General features: G+C 37.2%; 2 protein-coding genes across 3 annotated transcripts in view; one reads left to right on the top strand and one right to left on the bottom strand.

The window, feature by feature from the left end:
• LOC108636101 (putative HTLV-1-related endogenous sequence) lies at positions 17,910-18,512 on the bottom strand. Its single transcript, XM_018049031.1, has one exon. The coding sequence runs from the start codon at positions 18,510-18,512 to the stop codon at positions 17,910-17,912; it is 603 nt and encodes a 200-aa protein (XP_017904520.1).
• The window catches only part of CNTN1 (contactin 1), a 406,368-nt gene continuing 397,790 nt past the window's right edge, over positions 17,985-26,562 (top strand). The window contains exon 1 of one of the 2 annotated variants that reach the window (XM_005680163.3): positions 17,985-18,135. The gene's annotated coding sequence lies outside the window, so the exon portion shown is untranslated. The remainder of the gene's footprint in view (positions 18,136-26,562) is intronic. The other variant, XM_005680162.3, reaches the window with a different exon arrangement.

Genomic DNA, 26,562 nt, shown 5'->3' with positions numbered 1-26,562 from the left:
TAAGCCTGAATTTGCAATAAAGAGCTCATGATCTGAGCCACAGTCATTTCCAGATCTTGTTTTTGCTGACTGCATAGAGATTCTGCACATTCAGCTGCAAATATGATCAATCCTGTTGTGAGACTGACTATCTGGTGATGTCCGTGTGTAGAGTCTTCTCTTTTGTTGTTGGAGGAGGGTGTTTGCTGTGAGCAGGGCATTTTCTTGGCAAAACTTTGTTAACCTTGGCCCTCCTTCATTTTATACCCCAAGGCCAAACTTGCCAGTTATCCCAGAAAACTCTTGACTTCTTACTTTTGCATTCCAATCCCCTATGATGAAAAGGATTACTCTTTTGATGTTACTTCTAGAATGTTTTGTGGGTGTTCATAGAACTATTAGCCTTCAGCTTCTTTGAGAAGAAGACTTGGATTACTGTGATATTAAATGGTTTGCCTTAGAAACAAACCAAGATCATTCTGACATTTTTGAAATTGCATCCAAGTACTGAATTTTGACTCTTTTGCTGACTATGAGGGCTAATCCATTTCTTCTAAGGGATTCTTGCCCACAGTAGTAGACACAATGGTCATCTGAATTAAATTCACCTGTTCCAGTTCATTTTAGTTTACTGATTCCTAAAATGTTGGTGTTCACGCTTGGTATATCCTGTTTGACCATTTCCAATTTACTTTCATTCATGGACCTAACATTCCAGGTTCCTATGCAATATTATTCTCTACAGCTTCAGACTTTATTTTCAGCTCATTCATATCCACAACCGGGCATTGTTCTTGCCTTGGTTCAACATGTTCTTTCCTTCTGGAGCTCTTTCTGCACTCTTCTCCGGTAGCATATTTGGCACCTACTGACCTGGGAAGTTTATCTTTCAGTGTCATATCCTTTTGCCTTTTCATACTGTTCATAGGGTTCTCAAGGCAAGAATGCTGAAGTGGCTTGCCATTGCCTTCTCTAGTGGCCCATGTTTTGTTAGAACTTCCACCATGACCCATCCATCTTGGGTCACCCTACATGACTTGGTTCATTGTTTCACTGAGTTAGACAAGGCTGTGATCCATGTGATCAGTGTGGTTAGTTTTCTGTGATTGTGGTTTTCATTCTGTCTGCCATCTAATGAGTAAGTATAAGAGGCTTGTGGAAGTTTCCTGATGTGAGGGACTGGCTATGGGGAAAACTGGGTATTGCTCTGGTGGGCAAGTCCATGTTCAGTAAATCTTTAATCCAATTTTCTGCTGATGGATGGGGCTATGTTCCTCCCTATGGTTTGGCCTGAGGCTAAACTGTGGTGGGGGTAATGGAGACCTCCTCCAAAATGACTATGCCAGCATGCCTCAAGTTGCAGGACTACTGCAGTCAGTGCCCCTGAGTTCTCGACAGACCACTGTCAACACACGCCTCCACCAGAGACTTCTGAACACTCACAGACAAGTGTGGCTTAGTCTCTTGTGGGGTAACTGCTCCTTTCTCCTGGATCCTGGTATGCACAGGTTTTGTATGTGCCCTTCAAGAATCTCTTGAGTCTCTGTTGTGTTCTATAATGACATTTTATTGGCTAAATAACATTTTCCCCCTCTCTGGAATTAAGATACATTATATGCTTGTGATACATTTATATGGATACATTATACTTGCATGCCATATTTTTATATTATATTTATGTTATTTATTTACATGATACTTTTTTTTTCCCATGGGAATTTCTTCTATAACCCTGTGTTGCAAAACTTCAATCAAGACTTTGTACTACATTAGCTTATTGCACAGCTGGGTTCCTTGTTCTTTTTTGCGCTAATCCTAGAATCCCCTTTATTTCTCTCCTCTAATTCATCACCTGTTCAGCGTATGTTAGATCTAGTCCTAGATTGTTATAAGGATTTCATTAATTCTAGGATCAGTAGGAAAAAAAATCACAAATTTATAATGATATTTCTAATTTCAATGCCATACCATATGGTTATTCTTGCCTTTCCTCCATTCCATTCTTGTATTTCCTCTTTCATAGTACAGATCTGACAGTGAGTGTTACCCAATTTTCTTATTTGGACAGTCCTACCATACTTGTAGTATAGAGTCAGAATTCATATAGGTGTGAAAAGTATACATATTAAAATGTCTTTAAGATTTGATATGGTTTCTTTCTGTTTTCCTAGATTTTGTTTATAGTTAAACCATTCTGTTTAAAAGTTAGATCTCCCCACACTACTTGAGTGTGGTCATATTATTAATCTGAATTCATTTATTTTCACTGAATACAATTCTAATGTTTTTTCTCAGTTTTTATTTAATTTTAATATTTTAAAAGGGAAAATATTCTTTTAAAATTGAAAGCTGTTTAAAAATTAAGCTAAAGAAGTATTATTATCAGCTATGAACCTTCTCCTGGCTTCTTGCTCTACTCTGCTCCTTGCAAGTAATTGATTTCATTATTTTGTGGCTTATTCTTCCTGTTTCTTTTTGCAAAAGTAAGGACACACACACGGTATATCAATGTACTAATATGCACTTTTTTCATTATTATAACTTAAAAATCACTCCATATCTATTCATATAAATCTTCCTCACTCTTTTTACAGCTCATAGTTTGCCTTTGTGTGAATGTATAGTAGTTTATCCAACCAATCTCAATATTCAGATAATAGATAGCTTTCAATATTTTGCCATTACAAATAATATACAGCACATGTTTTCATAGTATTCTAAACATATCTTCATGGTAACTTTTTAGAAGTGAGATTTCTGGTAAAAAGTGTAAATGCATATATGATTTTGTTAAATATTGCCAAATTCTTCAGAAGGATTGTGCAGTTTTGTACTCCCAAAGCAATTTCCAGAGCCTTGTCAAGCAGAGTGCATTATTAGGCTTTTGAACTTTTACTAACCCAATAGTGAGAAACAATATCTTAGCATAGTTTTAATTTTGTATTTTCTTTAATATAACTGGCATTGAACAGCATTCATGTGTTTAGGGATCATATGCTTTTCATGACTTCTTCTAAGTTCATATCTTTTGCCACATTTTCTATAGAATTTTTGTAAGTTTTATATTCTATGGCCTATTCAATGTAACTTTTATAGTACCTTCAATCACCTTATTTCTTACCTAATATTTCACTGTGCAGTTTTTAAATGGTATACTTTGCTTCCCAACTATTTACTTTTACAATAGTCAATGATCTTACTCTGCTTTTCCTTTCTTATTCTTTCCTCCTTCTATTCATTAGTTGCATGCAGTATTTGTACTTTTTCAGAATACATGTTTACAAACTATTTTTTTCATTCATGTACCTAAACCTATACCTAACCCTGTATTAACAGTTCTACAATTAGATATATTAAACACTCATCTTCTGTCCTTTTGTAAAAGCCTCCCCAGTCATTATTTATTTTGACAAGGTTCATCTAGTAGAAGAATCCCCATGAAGAGAGTTGATGGTTACAGTATATAGTGAGTTCCTTCTCATTCAAACTTCTTTATTATTATAAGCTTAATACTTGGAGGACTGCTTGACTGGATATAAAATCCTTGGCTCACACTTTCCTTAGACTTTTAAACATGCTGCTATGACCTTGATTTTCATGTTGTTCTTGCAAAGTCTGGCACAGTATAGTGGTTTTGTTCTTTTAATTTGATGTTTCTGTCCAGGAACCCTAATAATTTCGCTTTTATATTTTAAGCCTAATAGTTTCAGAGTTTATTGTTCTGGGTCAGTTTCTTCAGGTATACAAGGGACCCTTACAGTATGTACATTTAGTACTTTTTTGAAAGTTTTTTGAGTTACAGTTTTAAATACCACTTCTGTTAGATAGTTTTGCTTTTCTTCTTCTGAAACTACTTATCTGCATGCTAGGCTTTCTTTCCTTACTTTCTGCTTCATTCAGTATCTCTCTAACCACTTTTATTTCCTTATATGTCTCAATTTTCTTGATTTTTTTTCTTTCTTCAATGTCCTTTGTTGAATTTTGTTTTGAATTTATTATCCCTTAATCATTTTGCAATTTATTATTTTCAAAGCTGGCTTATCTTTTTTCTTAAATAGCTTTCCTGAGTTCACTAAACTCTGCTTTTGTTCTTCCTGTGAGGAATTTTTTGGTTGCTATTTTTATGTCAATTGTTTTTACTTTTTAAATTTTTGATTCTTGATTAAAAAAAAATCTTCAAATTTTTGTTGGAGTATTTAAACTTCTAATTAAAATGTGTTGTAATTTTCTCCTGTGTGTTTTATTTTTTATTTTTTCAGGATAAATTTTTTTAACTGAAAATTTTGATTCACAGTTTCTTTTTTCTTCCCTTTTAATAGCTTTGTATGAAGTTTGTCTTATTTTTTTGTACTCCTGAATTTTTAATGGACAAGATTTTTCATTTGAGTGTTACCTCTCTCAGTTCATCAAAATATAGATTAGCTAATGGATGTTTTTTTCTTTTGGTAATGCTAGAGGATGACAAGATGTTTTATTTTTGCCCCTTTCTGTTTCTGTAAGATAGTTACTTCCCATCTTCTTACCCTTTCCTTTCCCTTTACTACTGTATCTTCCCCAAATGTACCATTTTTTCTCTATTTACCTTACTCCTGCAGAAGCAGCTCTTCCCTAAAGCTCCGGCCTCAGTTTTAAGTGCCTTATCCATGGTTGGTGCAGGGAATTTCCAATATTTGGGTAATTGATATTGAACACTTTTTCATGTATGTACTCTGTCTCTCTTCTCAAGGAATCTCTTATTTTCCACACCTACAGGTGTGTAGCAGCAATGAGAACTTTCTTGGACTTTGATAGTTATCTTTCTCTGCATAAGCTAGTATGTTTCAAGGACTATTTTTTGTAAATATGTAACAGAACTTAATCTGGTCTGTTTATGATTTAACTGAATAATTTCTCAGTTCTTCCTTTCCTCCCTTCCCATAAATTAAGCTTACACTTAATCAAAGTTTAAGGAAATTTAGTATATGGTAGGGAGTGAAAGTTTGACTACCTAAGCAGAAATTATGAGGGTGTTTCAATTATTTGAAGAAATTACTAAATCACTATCATTAGGAAATAAAACACCAGGTTGTTTAATATAAAAGTGTCAGAAAGCTTTTCTTAGATGGACTCTGTATCAGTAGTGCTGACTAACTCTCCTGAGCCCATCAGCTGCCAAAGGAGCAGATCCAGGCAGCCTGCTCCGAGGACACCAGATGGACAGCTCTACAGGACAGTGCATCCAGGGAGAGCTGTCATTCTGTGATTAGTTGAGTGCTCACCAACAGTATTCATTGATTACTTTATTGCCTCCTTGGGATATTACAAAAAAAAAAAAAGTCATGGTGTCATGATGGTTGTTTACTTAACGCTAAAATATCTGTTGAGCATGAACCATGTGCCATGCATTGTTCTAGCAATGGGAGAGACAGCAGTGAATAAAACAGACCAGGTCCTTGTCCGTATGAAGCATGTATCCTGTAGAGAGAAAGAAACAAGATAAACAAATAAAGACTGAAATACCAGATATTATTTTCTATATTAAAGTGTTGTGAAGGTAAAGCAACAGTGTGATATACTAGAGAATCTGAATTAGGGGATGTCCTTTAGGAGTGCTATCACAGGAGTCTTCTCTGAGATGATATTTAAGATTAGTCTTGAAAACTCATAGAAAGCCAATCATATGAAGAACTAGAAGAGCCTCTTAGAAAGAAGGAATAGCAACTAAATTTGGCTTATTCAAGGAACAGTCAGTATGACTGGAACATATTAAGCAAAAAACTGAGTGATTTGAGATATCAGAGAGATAGAGGTGAGCCAGATCATAATGGGAAAAATATTGGACATTCAAAGCGTGATGCAAAGCAATTAGAGAATTTAAAATGAGGGAGGACTTAAATGTGAGGGGAATTTAAGAATGTGAGGACCATCCTCCAGTGAAAGAATCTAGCTCCAACAACCCTGGGTCTCCCCTCAACTCTGTTGACCTCTTCTAAACATCCTTTTCAAAGTATTGTGGAATATATAAAAAAACCTCAACCCTACTCATATTTTTAAGCCCATAGTCCAAATGAGCCTCTGGAGGGTCTTTTTTCTTTTGTAAATGACTTAATCTATGCCCTAGTTCTTTGAGTTTGTACTAGAAATCTGCTAGTCAACCAAGGAATTCTTGATAGTATAAGAACTACCTGTTTAACCAGGGATGGCTAATAAGATGGAAAAGGCAATGACAACTTAGAAAAAGTTCAGACATTCAGGTAAACTGCAAAAGTAGACTAAACGGCTTGTAGCCATATGTTTAACATATACATGTATATTTGAAATATATGAAATATGTCACATATATACATATATGTCTAAAATTTAATGTAGATAGATAGATATAAACTCCCCTCCCCTCCAGATAGAAAACCTATTAGATAGGAGTCCAGGCTTTGAGCCAAATATTTTTTCAGTGTCAAATGGTACAAATTTGAGGAGAAAAGAATAATTATATCCATGTAAAGGTTAAAGTAAAATTTCTTTTGAGCAGATGATCATTTAATAATTGGATAGCAGCAAAATTCTGAGATTTCCCAGTAGTATGTAATACTTTTCTTAAGCTGTGTTTGGTGCTTTTTTGTTTACTGAGGTACTTTTGCTGTATATTCCTCATGTTACTACTGAATACTTGGAGGAAGGGTAATAGAACAAATGAAATGACATTTCTGACTTAAATTTCTTCAAAAATAAAAAAGAATTGAGACTTCTAAAATATAAATTTTACACATTCTCTGTTTGTTTGGATGGATTTCTATTTTTTAGGTTCTTTTATAAGCAAATTGCTGCATTTCTCATAATTAACTTTCAAGGTAATAGTTCACTAAGACAAAACATGATTTAGCTGTTCTTTTCATAGTGAGTAACTATTAACATGATCCTAAAAAAATCTAAGTTTTGCAATTTAAAAGTGAGCAAACTAAAAAAAAATACAATTTTAAATTATAAAATGGTATCAGTGTTATTCCTCTATTTAATTTAAATTTGTTTTTTAAAGCTCTAGTGCATTTCCCATCTTCTTTAAAGGCTTCTCAGATAACATGTAACAGAAGGTAGAAGGGATTAGCTCTTTTTTCCTTTGTTCTTATCAGTATTCCTAATCAACCAAATAACACCTTTGATTTTCATTTGCAATGAAGAGAGATATATCAGCAAATGACTACAATAAAATGTTATAGCATCACAATAAATTTACTTGTAAAAAACAGATGTACAAAAATGAAAGTAACTGTATCTGTGGGTTTGAGAGGAAAGCTTGGGTTTCATCAAAGAAAAAACAACTAACACAGTTTTAGAGAATACGCAAGACTTTATTTGAGTGAAAACAGCCTGTGTAGGGAAGAGGAAAGAATAGTTTCCAGGATTAGAGAACACTAGAGTCAAGTAAAAAGCACGGTATTATGGATGTTCTGCTTGTGTGTTTGTATGTGTGTACATTTCTAATTCTTCATCCTTTTTCCCCTCGCAGGCAAAAAATATATACTGAGTAACTATTATGTCCCATGGACTGCTTGTTCTATAAATGAGCACATAACATTGAACAAAAAGTCAGTTTAAGCCTTAGTTGATATTGAATTCTAGATGAGAGGAGGGTAGGCAAATTCTGCAAGAAAGGAAATAAACCAAATGAATATAAAAAATGTATAGTATTGTATTTGATAAAGAGTCATTGAGGAATATGAAGTAGAGAAGGGAACAGGAGTTCTGGGATGAGGAGGTGTTGATTTGAAACGAAGCAAATAAGGGTAAGCCCATTCAGAAGATAACATTTCCATTTTAATAAAAACCTCAATAAAGGACAGAAATGGTATGGACCTAACAGAAGCAGAAGATATTAAGAAGAGGTGGCAAGAATAAGCAGAAGAACTGTACAAAAAAGATCTTCATGACCCAGATACTCATGATGGTGTGATCACTCACCTAGAGCCAGACATCCTGGACTGTGAAGTCAAATGGGTCTTAGAAAGCATCACTACGAACAAAGCTAGTGGAGGTGATGGAAATCCAGTGGAGCTATTTCAAATCCAGAAAGATGAAGGTGTGAAAGTGCTATACTCATTATGTCAGCAAATTTGGAAAACTCAGCAGTGGCCACAGGATTGGAAAAGGTCAGTTTTCATTCCAATCCCAAAGAATGCTCAAACTATGGCACAATTGCACTCATCTCACACACTAATAAAGTAATGCTCAAAATTCTCCAAGCCAGGCTTCAGGAATACGTGAACCTTGAACTGCCTGATGTTCAAGCTGGTTTCAGAAAAGACAGAGGAACCAGAGATCAAATTGCCAACATCCGCTGGATCATGGAAAAAGCAAGAGTTCCAGAAAAACATCTATTTCTGCTTTATTGACTATCCTAAAGCCTTTGACTGTGTGGATCACAATAAACTGTGGAAAATTCTGAAAGAGATGGGAATACCAGACCACCTGACCTGCCTCCTGAGAAATCTGTATGCAGGTCAAGAAGCAACAGTTCAAACTGGACCTGGAACAACAGACTGGTTCCAAATAGGAAAAGGAGTATGTCAAGGCTGTATATTGTCACCCTGCTTATTTAACTTATATGCAGAGTACATCATGAGAAACGCTGGGCTGGAAGAAGCACAAGCTGGAATCAAGATTGCTAGGAGAAATAACAACCTCAGATATGCAGATGACACCACCCTTATGGCAGAAAGTGAAGAGGAACTAAAAAGCCTCTTGATGAAAGTGAAAGAGGAGAGTGTAAAAGTTGGCTTAAAGCTCAACATTCAGAAAACGAAGATCATGGCATCCGGTCCCATCAGTTCATGGGAAATAGATGGGGAAACAGTGGAAACAGCGTCTTACTTCGTTTTTTGGGGGCTCCAAAATCAATGCAGATGTGATTGCAATCATGAAATTAAAAGACACTTACTCCTTGGAAGGAAAGTTATGACCAACCTAGATAGCATATTAAAAAGCAGCGACATTACTTTGCCAACAAAGTTCCATCTAGTCAAGGCTATGGTTTTTCCAATGGTCATGTATGGATGAGAGAGTTGGACTGTGAAGAAAACTGAGTGCCGAAGAATTGATGCTTTTGAACTGTGGTATTGGAGAAGACTCTTGAGAGTCGCTTGGACTGCAAGGAGATCCAACCAGTCCATTCTAAAGATCAGTCCTGGGTGTCCATTGGAAGGACTGATGATGAAGCTGAAACTCCAATACTTTGGCCACCTCATGCAATGAGTTGACTCATTGGAAAAGACCCTGATGCCAGGAGGGATTGAGGGCAGGAGGAGAAGGGGACGACAGAGGATGAGATGGCTGGATGGCATCACCGACTCTATGGACATGAGTTTGGGTAAACTCTAGAGTTGGTGATGGACAGGGAGGCCTGTTGTGCTGACATTCATGCGGTCGCAAATGTCAGACACTACTGTGCAACTGAACTGAACTGAGTTTATTCAGAAAAGAAGGAAGGGCATTTAAAGAAAGGAGGTCAGCAGGTGCAAAGGCTGTACCATCGGAATTTGCCTCATTTATTTGAAGGATAGCAAGCAAGTCAAAGACGTTTCTAATCCTTTTCGTTCTCTTCATCCTTATGCTTTAAGCATCATCAAGGTCTCTCAATTATTAGGCATAACTTATTATTTTTAATGATATATTTTTCACATTCTTTTCCAAACTATGAATATTATCTTAAATTCTGAATACCGACAATTCTTCCTTTAAAAGTCCACCTAAATATCATCTCAATTTTCCTCTCTCAGACATATTGTGATTCTGTTTTCATAATGTTCCTCTGTGCCACTAGCCAATATAATTATTTCAGTCTGAGTATTTTGAGTTTGATATGATATTCAATCATCCACATAGAAAAATTTACTAGAAAAATAAGTTTTTGAGTCTGAAATGCAGAGTATATCCAATGTTGGAGAAAGATTTAGAAAAATTATTGTATAGGGGGATGTTAGAACCAGAAGAATTTGTGCTACCACACATTGGAAGAGGTAATAAGAATCAAGCATTGGGTATAAAATTATTTAATTTAACATTGAGAGAAACAGAGAGAAAGAGACAATTTGGAGATGAAACTTTAGAGTTCTTAGAGAACTAGGATTAAAACTATAAGAAAATTAAAAAGTGATAAGGACATATGAGGGCCACAATGGAAAATTTTCAATATTCTAGGTCTTGTGCCATAATTAGAGGGAAATCCAGGGTTAGAGTAATTTTCATGAAAGAGACAAACATAGTTTTTATGAAAAAAGAAGTCTAAAAAAATGGATATTGACAATAAAAGAGATACAAATAATAATTGTTGAAAAGGAGACAGGAAGACGTAGGTGGAGAAGAAAGTATTTTTAGTTGGAATTGAAACTAGTCAGCCTTCAATAAGAACATTCATGAAAACTCAGGAAAATCTGTAGTTACAAAAGCCTAGTAAACTAACAATATCAAGCAATAATTTACCAATTTCTGGATAGATGATTTCTTTTCAACTTTTATGCCTTCTAAATTTTTATAGTTTGTACAATAAAAATAACTATTACATTATGTTAGATCATGCAAGAAACAGATTCTAGAATAAAATTTTATATGCAGAAAATTTGGGGGGCTAAATGTTATTTAGACAACTTTGTGGGTTTTTTTTTTCCCTTGAGTATAATTGTAATAGCAATTTCAAAATCTTTGTCTGCTAATTCAAATATCTGCCTTTACTTTTAAGTAAAATCACATTTTCCTGTTTTGTTTTTGGAAGAAGGGTATCAGAAGCACTCAGGTTTGTCTAGTTGTTTTAGATTATATTTTGGACATTGTGACAATACATTTTGGAGATTCTAGATATTTTTTAGTTTGTTTTTGAAGAGTATTAATGTTTCACTTTTTGTGTCAGAAGTCTGTTACTTTAAAGTTCAAACTCTGTGCCCCCTTTGGCAGTCAGCAGTTGAAATTTCTGGTAAGTTCTTATATTAGTTTCCTTATGGCAGCTGTAACAAATTATCACCACAACAAAACAAAACAATAATTACCTTCTCATTAAAAACAATAAAATTTATTTTTTCATTGTTCTGAAGTACAGAATGTCCGAATCAGTATCACTGGGCCAGAATCAATGTGTCAACATAGCCACCCTCTTTTCAGAGGCTCTTGGGAATATCTACTCCTTGCTTCTTCCAAGTTCTGGTGGCTGTGGGAATTCCTTGGAAAATGGCTGCATCACCCCAAATTTTGAGGCCAGAATTCTCAAATCTCTCTCTGCTCTGCTTTCACATGTCTTCTGCTCTGTGCATAGTAAAATCTCACTCTGTGTCCCTCTTATAAAGATATATGTGATTGTATTTAGGATGGAGCAGGATAATCTGAGATAATCTTCCCATCTCAAGATTCTTAATCATATCTGCAGAGACTTTGCCATAAAAGGTAACATTCACAGGGTCCAGCAATTAAAGAGCATTATTCAGCCTACTACAGTTCCTTTAGCCTTATTTGGCCTGCTAGGAGTCTGACCTGTATATACACAGTTCAGAAGTCAGTTTAAACTTGACTTATACTCGGAATTGAGGACTCTCCCTTTATCTCTCCTTTCTGGAATTTTTCTCTCATTTTCTTTCTTCTATCACTATCCAGAACTCTGTCCTCTGTTTCTTCTCTTCAAACCAGAAAGATATTTTTTTCTTTTTTACCATGTTATCTTTTGATTCCTCAAGCCAGAAAGGTTTTATTTATTTGTGTATTTATTTGTTTTAGTTTTATCCATCTTGTTTGGCACCTACTGGAACTTTTCCTCAAAACCAAAGTGTATAAAATGGGAAACTTATTTTCTACCATTTCTTTTTCCCACATATAGATAAGATACCTCATCAGATTCTGCCTGCTTTTGGTTTTTAACAGCGGCCTCAAACAGGTTTTTATTTTTTCTTTTTGCCAGAGCTTATAATTTGTACATATGTATATGGAGGATGGTTCCACAACAGCTATTCCTCTATCACCAGAAGCTGAACTTTTTTTTTATTTTTTAAGAGTACATGGGACGTTCACCAAAATGCATTATAATTTTGCATTTAAGCAAAGCCTCAATAAATTGTCAAAGTTTAAAATCCAAAAGGTTTAGAATATTTTTCTGACAACAGTAAAATTAAACTAAAAATTTAAAAAGACAAGCAGGCAAACCTAAGGTGACTTTGGATCAAAAAAGGAAAAAGAAAAAAACAGAGATTAGAAAATATTTGAACTGAACTATATGACAAGACATTAAAACGTGTAAGATATACTAAAGCACTACTTAGAAATAATATTACAGCATTGAAGGCAAATATTAAAAAAGAAGAAAGGCTGAAAAATCAATGACATATACTTGGATCTCAAGGACAGAGAGGAACACCAAGTTAAAAGTGAATGAAGAGGAAGAAAATAATAGAGATAAGAGCAGAAATCAATGGATTACAAAACATACAATAGAATAAAATAATAAATCAAGAATTGATATCTGAAATGGTTAATAAAACTTATAAACACTGGAATAAGGGAAAAATACAATTTCTTGAGAATGAAAACGGATTATATATACAAATCTAATAGATGTTAAACACATAAAGGGTATTATAAATAAATTCAGACGAATAAATTTGGATGAAATGGACAAATCTTTCCCTCTGTTCTTTTCCTTTTACTTCTTCTGGTTGTTTTGGGAGTAGGATATATATTTGGGTAGATGATCTTTTATAAAGATGCTGATGTTATACTCTTAGCAAATAGTTTTGTATTGTGCAACTTTGCCCCTCTTGTTATGGCACTGGAAACAGGTTTAAATCCAGTCTCTATCCTCTCAGTTAGTTATTAGAGTAGAACAAAGGTCTTCTAACCCCCTGTTCTCTGGCCCTGTGTCTGCCTCAGATGGTGAAACTGTCTGCCATTTCAAGAAAGTATTAAGGAAAATGGGATTTTCAGTATCTACAATGGCAGTTAAAAAGAAGGGAAAGGACATCCTAATTAAGGTTGTTAGTAAGAGTTAGTGAGAGTTAGTATCTGACCTGCTCTCAGAGAAGAGAGATTGAAGTTACAGTTTAATAACTGAATTGAGAATTGGCCCCTCCTATGAGTTCCATGAGTGGAAGGAATTTAAAAGACATATTGGATATGAATTAAGGAGTAACATGCCCTTTTGTTATACTACACATGGATTCTTATGAACCAAAATGGGCACTACTACAGAATCCACAATAGTGAACTCTCGTGAAACAGTGGAATCTGTGTGAATATATCCTTGCAATGCTAGCATATGACTTTTCTGTAAATCCAACTTTTTGGTGCATGATAGTCATTGTCAAAACAAAAAACATTGTATTCTTACTCTTAACCACCAAAAAGATTGCAGAAGCTCTGGGTGAGCAGCAGGTCACTACTGTTGACTGTATTTCTAGTCTTCAGCACTTGAAAATTATGTGCCTAGCCTTCTTCCCACCATTTGGTTCTGATAGTGTGTGTGTGTGTGTGTGTGCGTGCGTGTGTACATGTGCACAAGCACATCCCTTGGCCTGTGTTTCCAATCGGCTCTACAAAAGCTAGGCCAGTGGGCTGATGTGATTTTCCTTGAGATGCTGCAGGCTGGGATCAGCATGACTGTCTTCAAACCAGTTTCTGCTGTGTTAAGTTTGCTTGAAATTTTGATTGGAAAAGTCCTTTTTTTCTTACTCTTCCTTCTCTTTCCTATATCAGGCTGTTAGCAACTGTTCTCCTGGGAAGCTTCAAAGTGATGAAATGGTGGGTGGCTCAGAGGAGAAAGAAAGGGAATGCGTGCTGTGGAAAGCTGTTCTGTTGCTGTAGTTTCCTTTCCTTTCACTGAGATGTAATCACTAGTTGGAGAAAATTGGAATGTTTCAAGAGTGAGAGCCAGTGCAGGGTGGAAGAGGGAGGGGATGGCAGGAGAATTCAATAATAGGGCCAAGGGGAGATTAGCAATGTAATGCCCAGTAAATTGTGCTGTGGAACTCTGCCAGTGATTAGAGAATCAGAGCTACTGGGGGAAAAGGCAAATTTTCCTAGTGTTTCTTTTGAAAATTTGCAAATAAGTTTGCTACCGTGCTGCCAGGTAAGGGAGGTTTGAGACATGTTTCTGCAGTTCTATTCTTCCTCACGTTAGGGACAATACGTGCTAGAGGCCACTGGCCTAGCTGACCACTCATTTTATCTGCTTTCTTTATACCCAAACACCAGCCCCAGTTACTCTGATTTCAGTCTGGTGAGGCAGACCCCAAATTTACAAGCAAACTGAATCTCAACTACTGATTATGCCTTACATAATTTCCAATTAAAGTGGCATGCTTTCGTGTATATTTATAGATGTCGGAAGATGAGTACACCATTGTGTCAGTTCTGAAAGCTTCAAAAGGTTGTGTGGTTTGGAGTATGAACTATCCAGGACTATATAGCCAAAAATTTGCTGTTCATTGAAGTGGAAAATACAGTGAACTGATTTCTACATTCAGCTTTGTCCCTAACTAGGTACATGATCTTGAACAAATTATAATGTCTGAATTGCTCCTTCATAGAATAATGGATGGAAATTGATGGTTTCTAAGTTTCTTTAAACTTTCATATTTTGTAATGTACATATTCATCAATGAGTATATGTTGGATATCTCCTACATATGAAGCATTATATACTCAACTACGTTTTTTTTATTAACTTATGTTTCAAAGTAATAAATTTCCATGGCTACTTCGATTTCCTCAGTTGTGAAATTGGACTCATATTGGGCCTTCTTAGTTAAGAACATAAATACTGATTGTATCTGAAAGTGATTTGGAAAATGTAAAATGCACTGTAGCAGATCAGTTCAGTTCAGTCACTCAGTCATGTCTGACTCTGTGCCTCCATGGACTGCAGTACGCCAGGATTCCCTGTCCATCACCAACTCCTGGAGCTTGATCAAACTCATGTGCATCGATTCAGTAATACCATCCAACCATCTCATCTTCTGTCATTTCCTTCCCAGCATCAGGGTCTTTTCTAAGGAGTCAACTCTTCACAACAGGTGGCAAAAGTATTGGAGTTTCAGCTTCAGCATCAGTCCTTCCAATGAATATTCAAGATTGATTTCCTTTAGGAGTGACTGATTTGATCTCCTTGAAGTCCAAGGGACTCTCAAGAGTTTTCTCCAACACTACAGTTCAAAAGCACCAATTCTTCAGTGCTCAGCTTTCTTTATGGTTCAACTCTCAAAGCCATACATGACTACTTGAAAAACCATAGCTTTGACTAGATGGACTTTTGTCGGTAAAATTTTGTCTCTTTTTTATAATATGCTATCTAGGTTGGTCATATCTTCTCTTCCAAGAAGCAAGTGTCTTTTAATTTCATGGTTGCAGTCACCACCTGCAGTGATTTTGGAGCCCAAGAAAATAAAGTCTGTCACTGCTTTCATTGTTTTCCCATCTATTTGCCATGAAGTGATGGGACCGGATGCCATGATCTTAGTTTTTTGATTGCTGAGTTATAAGCCAGCTTCTTTCTCACTCTCCTCTTTCACTTTCATTAAGAGGCTCTTTAGTTCCTCTTTGCTTTCTGCCATAAGGGTGATGTCATCTGCATATCTGAGGTTATTGATATTTCTCTAGGCAATCTTGATTCCAGCTTGTGCTTTATCCAGTTTGGCATTTCGCATGATGTATTCTGCATATAAGTTAAATAAACAAGATGACAATATACAGCCTTGGCATGCTCCTTTCCCAATTTGGAACCAGTCCATTGTTCCATGTCGAGTCCTAACTGTTGCTTCTTGACCTGCATACAGGCTTCTCAAGATGCAAGTAAGGATTTCTGGTACTCCTATCTCTTTAAGAATGTTCCACAGTTTGTTGTGACCCACAGAGTCAAAGGCTTTGGTGTAGTCAGTAAAACAGAAGTAGCAGATACTGCAGCAGATACTGCAGCAGATACTTGTGATGTATTTACATACATGGGAAAACATGTACTCCAGAAACAGCCATGGAGGTTTTATTCTCTGAGATGATAACCAATAACCTGGAGACAATTTGCTTTATCTGAAAATATATGAGGCACCTGTGACCAAATAGACCTAACCTAATAGTGTTCCCAAATTGTGTGTGTGCACACATTTCATTCATTGGCATGTTTACAATAGTAATATTTATCAAAGAAATGAAGGAATGAAACAATGAGGATAGAATAGAATTTTTAGTAATCTTTTCACTTTCAATTTCAACTTCCATGCTAACCTCAGCGCTCAGTATTTTTCTTTGATACTCTGCTTTCTCACTGCTTAAATCTAGAGGAGGGTGTGCTAGAATTGATTGTGACTCAATATATGCTCAGGGATCAAAAGATGTTAGTACTGACTATGTACACTTTTTCTATAATATTTTACTACCTTAATTGTTTCCTGAGTCCCTCTTTAATAAGTTCAGTGGATTATTCTTACTTTATTCCCTAACACCTAACACAGGATGTGGCACAAATTAAGTGCTCAGTAAATGCAGTAAGTCATGAACAATTTGTCCAGTTCAATGACATAATTGGTATGGGTGCCTAGGTGAAGGCACAAGACTAATGGGAATATTATGTGGAAATATGAATGATGGGATCTTGAAATTTGCTATTGAATGTTAGTTATTTCTATTAGTGTTAAGAGGATTCTTGACATAAGAATCTTGTGTATTGTTCACTATAAATTATGTCTAAGATCCCTTCTGCTTTTCAAATAAATTAATTCCTCCATTTTCATGAAGAGAACATTTTATGAAGAATCTGGCTTAACAGTGATGACAATCTTAAATATGAAGCTAAGAGCCTACACTTGCTTAGCATTTTAATAACAATGTCATCTTCTCTACAGTTGTCCAGTGACCCATGCCCATCATAAGCTCTGAGAATGCGAGTTCTGTCATGCTCTGCACTAGTTAAGACAACTACTTAATTTAGGTGGATGAAGAACTTGGCTCTTTGCAGAAAGAAGGCAGCCTGTGAAGAAGACTGTTTCCTTATATGGCATTAGAATAGGATGCCTCCTTACCCCCAATGTGACTTGTGATTTTCTATGATTATCCCTAATCTGAGCAATGGCTTGAATTCCAGGACTTTCTGACTCCCCCTAGACCAATGGCAGAGATAAAAGTGGGCAGAAAATGGTTTTACCATCCTCCTCCTTCACCTAAAAGGTAGACTTGGGATCATGTAGGTTTGAGTTGGCTTATCCATCCTCTGCTTCTCAGAGTTTGAGTACAAAAGAATCACAATCAGTAGAAAGGGAACAGATTGATTTATCAGTCTGGTGGTAATTGTTTGAAAATTTTTGCCATCAAATGAACTGCCCAAGGCAAGTCTCTTAAGCAGTTTAACCTTAATTGCCTTCCTTTAGTCTTTTTTTGAGAGGTGATTATTGCAACATTTTCCCTTCTAAAACATTGTTCCTACCAGGGGATATTTTGGAGTCTCCCTGCTCTATAGAATGAGATGTTCAACCTTATTTCCCCTCAGGGAAACACTGCCATGTTACATTTAGGAATAAAAAAAGAAAAAGAAACTCGAAACAAAGTCTGCAAGATTTTTCCTTTTCTTATGATTTTTTTTTCCACGTAATTATATGTATTTTTCTATCTAGCTTCATTCGTTACCGAAGTTCGTGCCCCTCTATCTAGGCACTCACTGTTCCTAATATTTTGGCCTGTCAAATCTTCCAGAGCAGATGGTCCCTTCAGGAGAGCCCTGGAAAGTATTGGGTGTCTGGTTCTGCCTGGTCCCTCCCTCCCTCTTGGGGTCTCAGATGACAAGTCAACAAACCAGTTTCCTCCTCTTAGGGGTCACGGATCCAGTGGCTGCTGGGTTTGGTTCCAGGGACTGCAGAGACCCGTGCGGTTGGGTCTAGCAGCAGCTACCCTGTTCCGCAGCAAGCCCTGGTCCTGGGATGACTGATGTCCCATTTGACCAATCAGAGACGCGGCTTTCTCTCTAGCGCCCGCCCCACTTTCCTTGCCGCTCCAATAACCGCTCTAAAAGGCCCGGCTTCTGCTGTCAAGTAGCTGGGGTGGGCTCGGCCGAGGCGAGTAGGGGCGCCGGGTGGGGAGATGCGCTCCCAGGTGTTTGCGGCGGAAGTGGGAAACCTGTAGGTTATGGTCCAGCTGTGCCGCGCCGAGGCGAGCAGAAGCAGGGAACAGGTAGGAGGCAGGACTTTCCCTTCTTTGCAGACAGAATAAAGAATGCGTATTTTCCTGCGGCTGTTGCCTCCCTTCCCCTTCCCCCAGCCCCGCCCCGCCCTCGTCACCCCCCGATCTCCTGCGGTCTCCGCAGCTCTCGTTGAAAAGGATGGCAGGAAGGGCTGGGTGAAGGGAGTGTCGTACCGGGAAGGAGCGGTGCGGGCTCCGGGAGCCCGGGGTGACGGGCAGGGCAGGCGGCAGTGCCTTGGGAAAGGGGACCTAGCCCCCGGGTCTCCTCTCGTCAACTTTCCTCTCAGAGGCTGCGGCCGACACCGCGGGCGATGAGCCCAAGAGGTGCCAAGTCGACCGGGCGGGGGAGGGTCTGGGGGAGCAGACATGTCAGCAGCCGGTAACCCAGGTCTTCCTAAACTGAGATGAGCGTCTGCTCCTCCCCACGCCTGTCCGCGCCCGCTCGTTTCCTCTCTCCTACCTTGTCTCTAGACTAGCACAACCCTGAAAAACTGGGAATGGTTGCGCTGAGAGGAAAGGGGACTTGTTTTCTCCCTGGCCCTTGGGGAGTGGGGGGTTGGGGGAAAAAACCTGCAACTCGAGGGGCATTTTCCAATTAATTACATCTCCATTAAGAAGACATCAGTCCTTCTCCCCTATTTGCTGCAGACTTGAGGAGGGGAGAGGCAGGGAAGGCTTGGCCTCTTCTCTCCTAGCGTGGCGTTGTCTATCCTAGTTTTTAAAAGATGGGTTTATCCTGGGGGATTCCCAGAGAGTTAAGTAATTGTGCCAGGATGGGCTCTCAGGGGCTGCAAGGCAGCCTCCCTGGCTGACCACATCTGGGTAGTAGGTGTTGGCCCAGTGCCGGTTCCTGCTAGAGTCAGATTGCTGGAATCAGTAAGCAGAAGAACTGCAGAGAAATTGGGCGCTGCATCACTATCAGGGTCTGATGACACCCTGCTTTGAAAATTACTCAAACATTCTGGTGGTGGGAAGAAGGAAGATGGGAGGAGCTGTAACCTCTCCTTATTTATTCATGCCCCATCCAGCATGGGCATTTGTACATATACTTGTGTGTGCATATCTCCAAGGTGGAGCTATATATAGCTCCTGCACACCCAGCCCTGTTTGCCTGCTGCTGAGCAGGCTGGCTTGGCCTTCTGAAGCAATCTGGAAACATTGAGTGGGAGGGGAAAGAGGGAATCAAATTCTCCATTGGGGGAAAAGCCAGAGAAGATGCACTCAGACTGAGGAAACCTTGCATAAAATAATATTTTTGTGTTGCCCATGAAGATTAATATTTCCAAATATTATTTTGAATACATTCTTGGAATGCTAATTTATCTTCATCCATTTCCCTGCATTTTCAGCTTCACAGGGTAGCTTATCAGCATGAAATGTAGCATACATATGAAATAAATATGAATCATATCTGGGATGCTTGTGTCTGTATCTTGATTGTTTGATGGTAAATTTATTTGGTAAGTTGTAGTTGACAGTATTTGGAATCTGGAGGAATTGACCCACGCATTTTATAGGATATAAAGCTAAGGGACCTTTAGAACCTCAGAAGGTAATTTTGATATATTTTTTGTACAAATTTTACTTATAGATTTGATATTTAAACTTTTGCTGTTGTTTTATATCAAGTCTATTTGCACTACATGGACTTTCTTTGCATTTATTTCCCCATTGCCTGGAATTATTTAATTTTGGTGATAACCTTTCCATTTTCTTAGATGAGAAAACTAAGATTTTGAGGACAGAAATAACTTGTTTAAAATCTTCCCCAAATCCACTATTTCCACCCTAACATTCGAAAACCTACTGTGAATTAATTGCATAGCAGTTTGCCATCAAACAGAATACGTCAGTGTCCCATGGCTTTTGGTCCTGGTAACAAAACTTGATCAATATTGATATCACTAACAGTATAGGCCAAGGTTGGATGGGAGGGCATATTGGCAGGAGAATGGATACATATATATGTGTAGCTGAGTCCCTTTGCTGTCCCACCTGAAACTATCACAGCATTGTTAATCAGCTACACGGCAATATAAAATAAAAAGTTAAAGAAAAACAGTATAGGCCAAGGTTATTCAGTTAATCAGACACTAAGTATCATTTGATTGGTTTAATTTTTTATTATTTGTATATCTGATTTGTCTTCTAATTAGGCAGTATGTACTTTGTAGAAAAAGATCAAAACCCCTATTTGTGTATACATCAAGATGAACACAGTTCTAAGGAGGCTTAAAGATTCTTACTGAGGAAATATCATCATAAGAAATTGTTTGGATGAGTGCAGCAGTGGTTTGGGGTAATCTATTAAGGCTCTGTGTTGGGAACTAATTTTGGAAACTTCCTTTGGCTCCATTATTCTCTCCATGGGGAGGAATGAATGACATGAGGCATTTCTATATCCTTCCACAGAATGATTCTATTTTCCAGTAGAGGTTATGAAGATGTACATTGTTATTCTATGGATTCTCTGATATCTTCTTCCCCTTGAGACAAAGTTGAAAAATAGATAATCCGTATTTCTCCATGCAAAACATGCCATCCCACATGCCTTATTAAAAAAAAAGATCAACAAGGTCCATCCATTTCTAATGAAAAATTGGCCATGGCCTGTGTCATATCTAGAACTTATCCCCTCTAAGTCATCAGTAAGTCCTTCCTCAAGTCCAGTCTTCAGTTTTTTTTAGTGGTGCATTCATCTTATTCCATTTTAATCTGCCATTTCTGCCATATTGTCCATCTCCTCCTTGAAACTGAGACAATAGCTACTAGAAGAAGAAATACTGTTTATAGTAATTATACTGTATTTAGAGAAACAATTTTTTTTTTTTTTTGCTTTTCCACCATTAATAATCATCATCCTTAAACTGGCTTTTAGCAAAGGATACTGCAGTTTTCTTGGCTTTTCTGATTTGTGATCAGTTTTTTTTTTTCTTTTGTCTACTTCCAGATGCCCACCATCTATTCAGTAATTAATTTATTTCATTTCTATTCTCAATCTAATTTGTATTTTTCTGCTTTCCTTAATGCCAGTTTCATCTGTCATTACATGACTCCATTAGTGCAGTTATCAAATATCCCTGTGTATAAGTTTCTCTGCTTAAATCTGAGATGCCAAATATTATTATTGATATAATGTATTTTTAATGTTCCTTATTGATTCAACTCTGCTTTGAATCTTTCACTGTGCTTTTACTTTGTATCTTGAAGAGCACTGGCTTTGGAGCAAGAATACATGGGTTCAGATCCTTAGAACAGGAAATAGCAGTTGTATGAACTTGGAAATATAGCAGGTGGAGGATGGGACATTATTTCACTATGGTTATCTGAATGACTTACCGTATAAAATTGTATTTGAAAGAATATTCATTTAGTATTAAATTTAAATGTTAAATGATAGCTTTTTATAGTTATAAGGAAATACAGAATCATTCAAGAAAAATTGGGAATAAAGATAGTCTCATCATGCACAGAGATCTACTATCAACCTTCTAGTTTTATTTTTATGAATATGCATACATGTTTTAAATTTACAGATCTGAATTTACAGTGAATATGCATTTTGGCATTCAGCTTTTTTCTAGCATAACAACACACCATAAATGTTCATTTATTTCATTTAATATTCTTACTAGCCATGTTCTTTTATGGCTGCCAGTTTTTGTTTGTTTTTTTTTTTTGTAACAAAGCCTTTAGATAGTTTCATTTTTCACACTTGCGGAACTAAACATAGATACTCATTAGTCTTTACCTTTCAGATCATTTCTGTAGTATAACTTCTTAGATGTTATTGGATCAAATGTATACATATTTCCAGATTCTGAATGCTAATTCCCAAATTGCTGTTACAAAAAAAAAAAAAAAGGTGCACAAATTGATACTCAGTTTAAACTGATTGACCGTAATCTCATTAACACTTGTTATTATGGTTAAAACAACTGTGACTATTTCGTAGTCAAAATTATATATCTAGTCATTCTTTGAGTTGTGTCTCTATGATTTTGAATGAGTTTGACATATTTTCATTTCTCAAGCCTTTATCTTCTCTTTGTATTTCTTTATTTGTGAATTTTACTTGACTATTTCTCTATTGGAATATTCATAGTTTCTTCATATAATAACAAATCTGATATAAACTGTGAAATTTTTCCTCACCCTGTTTTTTTCCCCTTTCTTCTTTTATGTTGAACATACAGAAATTTATAACCTTACTGTAATGTAATCTATAAATCTATTTGCAGTGATATTTTTCATCACTTTAAGGCCCATGAAACTTTCTGCTACCTGGAAAGAATTGAATATAACAACATGCATTTGAGAGTGCTTTTGCTGAAATTTTTCCTTCTTTGAAGTGGGATTTGGCTTATGTATATCATGTATCTCTGTGTGAAATGGCTCTTGGGGATGTATAAAATACACTCACAGTCTATTGAGATCCCATTATTATTTATGTGGCTTTCCCATGAAGTGAATAGTACCTTAATTCTTTCTGAGCTACTGTTGTCCATTTCAAAAGTGCCACAGGGCAGAATGTACTATGGAAGATATTAATGACCAGGTTACTCAGCCAGATAAGGGCACATTGTTTGCACAATTATCTGAATGACTCAGACACTAAATCTGCTTTTGCCAGGATTATCCAGATGGTCCTTAATTCACTGGATAATTGCTCACCCCTGCACTTGATTTTGATGATGTAGACTTGACTCTGCCATTGCTTTTCCTACATTGTTTTGTTTGTTGCTATTCTCTAAGTGCTTAGGGTTTGTCACATTCATTTCTTTTCCTCAGAGGCATTTTCTAAGGTCCTTGAAAGCACACATTTTAGAATTATTCAGAGCTTTGCTTGAGACCTAGCTCAGCCACTTACAAACTGTGTGATTCAGGGCAAGGTATTTAGTTTCTTTAAACCTTTGTTTCCCATGTAGGAAATGAGGATATTCTGAGCATGTTCAGACTTCAGGGCCCCTACTTCAGTCCCGCTGTCCTGTAGTCTTCTCAATCACATTCTCTGCACTATCCGTTATCTTTCTGAAACCAATCTCAACAGGTACCTCCTCTGCTGAAAAATTTTTGGTGGAGTTTTTTCTCTCTCTTTCTTAAATAACAAACTGCCTGAAGTTCTTTAAGTCTTTTTCTTAATTAAGGACCTACTGTCCTTTATGAAGTGGTCCTTGTTTACTTCTCTAAATTAATTTCCTCATCATTTCAGTTTCTTCCATCTCCAATATTCCACAGTGCCAGTCATACTGGCACTTTTTGCATTTCACCTTATTTATTATAATCTTCCTCTATTTTCCCAAACCCCACTTCCCCTCCATATTCTATTTCCTGCCAGACATTTTCTGTCTCCTTGTCTGCCATGTAGTTGGTCTGCCTCACCTCTTTAAGGCTCTGAAGCTGCCACCATCTTAAGGAAGACTTTCCAAAATTTCCAGGCTGAGTTTTAACTCTTATTCAGTGCATTCATAACAACCTGTGGGTATCCTAACCATAGCACTTACAATACTGTGTTATAACTGTCTATTTACTTGCTTGTTACCCCTATTGTAAACCCTTGAGGACAGGGCCAATGCTTTATTCCTCACTGGGCCCAGTGAAGACACTGATGTGTATTTCTGACGAAATGAATTTAAAGAAGGTTAAGACTAGGTACCTTTTTAAGATGTCAGAAGATTACAGATTTATATCTCTACCTTCGAAATAAGAAATAAAACTAGAGGCTATGTCAATCGTCTTAATTTTTCAATGATTGCTGGGTTTGTTGATTTATACAGCAAGACAGATAAAAAAGAATCTTTGAATAAGTAATTTGTCAAGATAGGGCTTCCCTGATGGCTCAGTTGGTAAAAAATCCACCTGCAATGCAGGACACCCAGGTTTGATGCCTGGGTCAGGAAGATCTGCTGGAGAAGGGATAGGTTACCCACACTAGTATTCTTGGGCTTCCCTTGTGGCTCAGCTAGTAAAGAATCCACCTAAAATGTGGGAGACCTGGGTTCAATCCCTGGATTGGGAAGATCCTCTAAGGAAGGGAAAGGCTACCCGCTCCAGTATTCTGGCCTAGAAATTTCCATGGACTGTATAGTCCATGGGGTCACAGAGAGTTGGACATGACAGAGCAACTTTCACTCAATTGTTTGTCAAGATAAGGCATGCTTAGGACATTGAATAACTAACAAATGCTAAATCAGTAGGTAATTCTTAATTCTCCATTTTAGAAGAAGAAATAAATGTATAGTTACATGGATCATGTAGATATATACGTGTAGCTGTGTTTGAACTAAATACTTGTGAATTGAATTCTCCTTCTCCTCATATAATAAAAAGCCTTTGATTGGTATGGATTCTGGAAGTTTGTAAAGCATCAGTTCTGTTCAGTTCAGTTGCTCAGTCATGTCCGACTCTGCAGACTGGCTGCAGCACGCCAGTCTTCCCTGTCCATCACCAACTCCCAGAGCTTGTTCAAACTCATGTCCATCAGGTTGGTGATGCCATCCAACCATCTCATCCTCTGTCATCCCCTTCTCCTCCTGCTTTCAATCTTTCCCAACATCAGGGTCTTTCCTAGTGAGTCAGTTCTTCTCATTAGGTGGCCAAAGTATTGGAATTTCAGCTTCAGCATCAGTCCTTCCAATGAATATTCAGAACTGATTTCTTTAGGATAGACTGGTTGAATCTCCTTGCAGTGCAAGGGATTCTCAAGATTTCTTCTCCAACACCACAGTTCAAAGTCATCAATTCTTCGGCACTCAGCTCTCTTTATGGTCAAACTCACATCCATACATGACTACTGAAAAAAACCATACCTTTGACTAGATAGAACTTTGTTGGCAAAGTAATGTCTCTGCTTTTTAATATGCTGCCTAGATTGATCAAGCTTTCCTTCCAAGGAGCAAGCGTCTTTTAATTTCATGGCTGCCGCCACCATCTGCAGTGATTTTGGAGCCCCTCAAAATAAAGTCTCTCACTGTTTCCATTGTTGTTCCCTCTATTTGCCATGAAGTAATGGGACCAGATACCATGATCTTGGTTTTCTGAATGTTGAGTTTTAAGCCAACTTTTTCACTCTCCTCTTTCACTTTCTGCAAGAAGCTCTTTAGTTCTTCTACACTTTCTGCCAAGGGTGGTGTCATCTGCATATCTGAGGTTATTGATATTTCTGCTGGCAATCTTGATTCCAGCTTGGGCTTCATCCAGTCCAACATTTCGCATGATGTACTCTGCATATAAGTTAAATATGCAGAGTGACAATATACAGCCTTGACATACTCCTTTTCCTATTTGGAACCAGTATGTTGTTCCATGTCCAGTTCTAACTGTTGCTTCTTGACCTGCATACAGATTTCTCAAGAGGCAGGTCAGGTGGTCTGGTATTCCCATCTCTTTCAGAATTGTCCACAGTTGATTGTGATCCACACAGTCAAAGGCTTTAGGATAGTCAATAAAGCAGAAATAGATGTTTTTCTGTAACTCTCTTGCCTTTTTGATGTTGGCAATTTGATCTCTGGTTCCTCTCTGCCTTTTCTAAATTCAGCTTGAACATCTGGAAGTTTATGGTTCATGTACTGTTGAAGCCTGGCTTGGGGAATTTTGAGCATTACTTTGCTAGTGTGTGAAATGAGTACAATTGTGCAGTAGTTTGAACATTCTTTGGCATTGCCTTTCTTTGGGATTGGAATGAAAACTGACCTTTTCCAGTCCTTTGGCCACTGCTGAGGTTTCCAAATTTGCTGGCATATTGAGTGCAGTACTTTCACAGCATCATCTTTCAGGATTTGAAATAGCTCAACTGGAATTCTATCACTTCTACTAGCTTTGTTCATAGAAATGTTTCCTAAGGCCCACTTGACTTTGAATTCCAGGATGTCTGGCTCTATGTGAGTGATCACACCATTGTGGTTATCTGGGTCATGAAGATATTTTTTGGTGCTAGAAAATTAACTCACTTTTCTTCACAAAAAATTATTTGGAATGATGATGAAACTAAGACATCTACTTTTAATAAAACATTGCATTGCTTTTATTAAAAAAAACACAAAACTTTTGTTAGAATAACAGAAATATAGAAAATCACACAGAAAAGAGTCATGAAATCGAGATTCAGTTCTGAGTAAAGAACTTTGTCAGTACCCAAAACCCCCTCTTCCAGCAATCATTACCACCTTGTTCTTCCACAAAAGTAATCACTAATTCTGACTTCCAGACCATAGAATTGTTTTTCCTGTTTTTGAAATTTGTATAGACAGAATCATACCATATGTGGCTTTTTTTGTATCAAATTTCTTTTGCTCAGTCTTTCTGTTGAGATATATCCATTCTTTGAATGTAATAATAATTCATTTTTGTTGTTCTATAAAATTCCACTGTATTCCAACATGGACCTATCTGTTCTACCTGTTAGATGTCTAGGTTGTT

Source organism: Capra hircus, chromosome 5 (assembly GCF_001704415.2).
Source record: "Capra hircus breed San Clemente chromosome 5, ASM170441v1, whole genome shotgun sequence".
In the NCBI taxonomy this organism is placed as follows: domain Eukaryota; kingdom Metazoa; phylum Chordata; class Mammalia; order Artiodactyla; family Bovidae; genus Capra; species Capra hircus.
The sequence above is the reverse complement of the archived record's forward strand: the minus strand, read 5'-3'. Positions and strand labels throughout refer to the sequence as shown.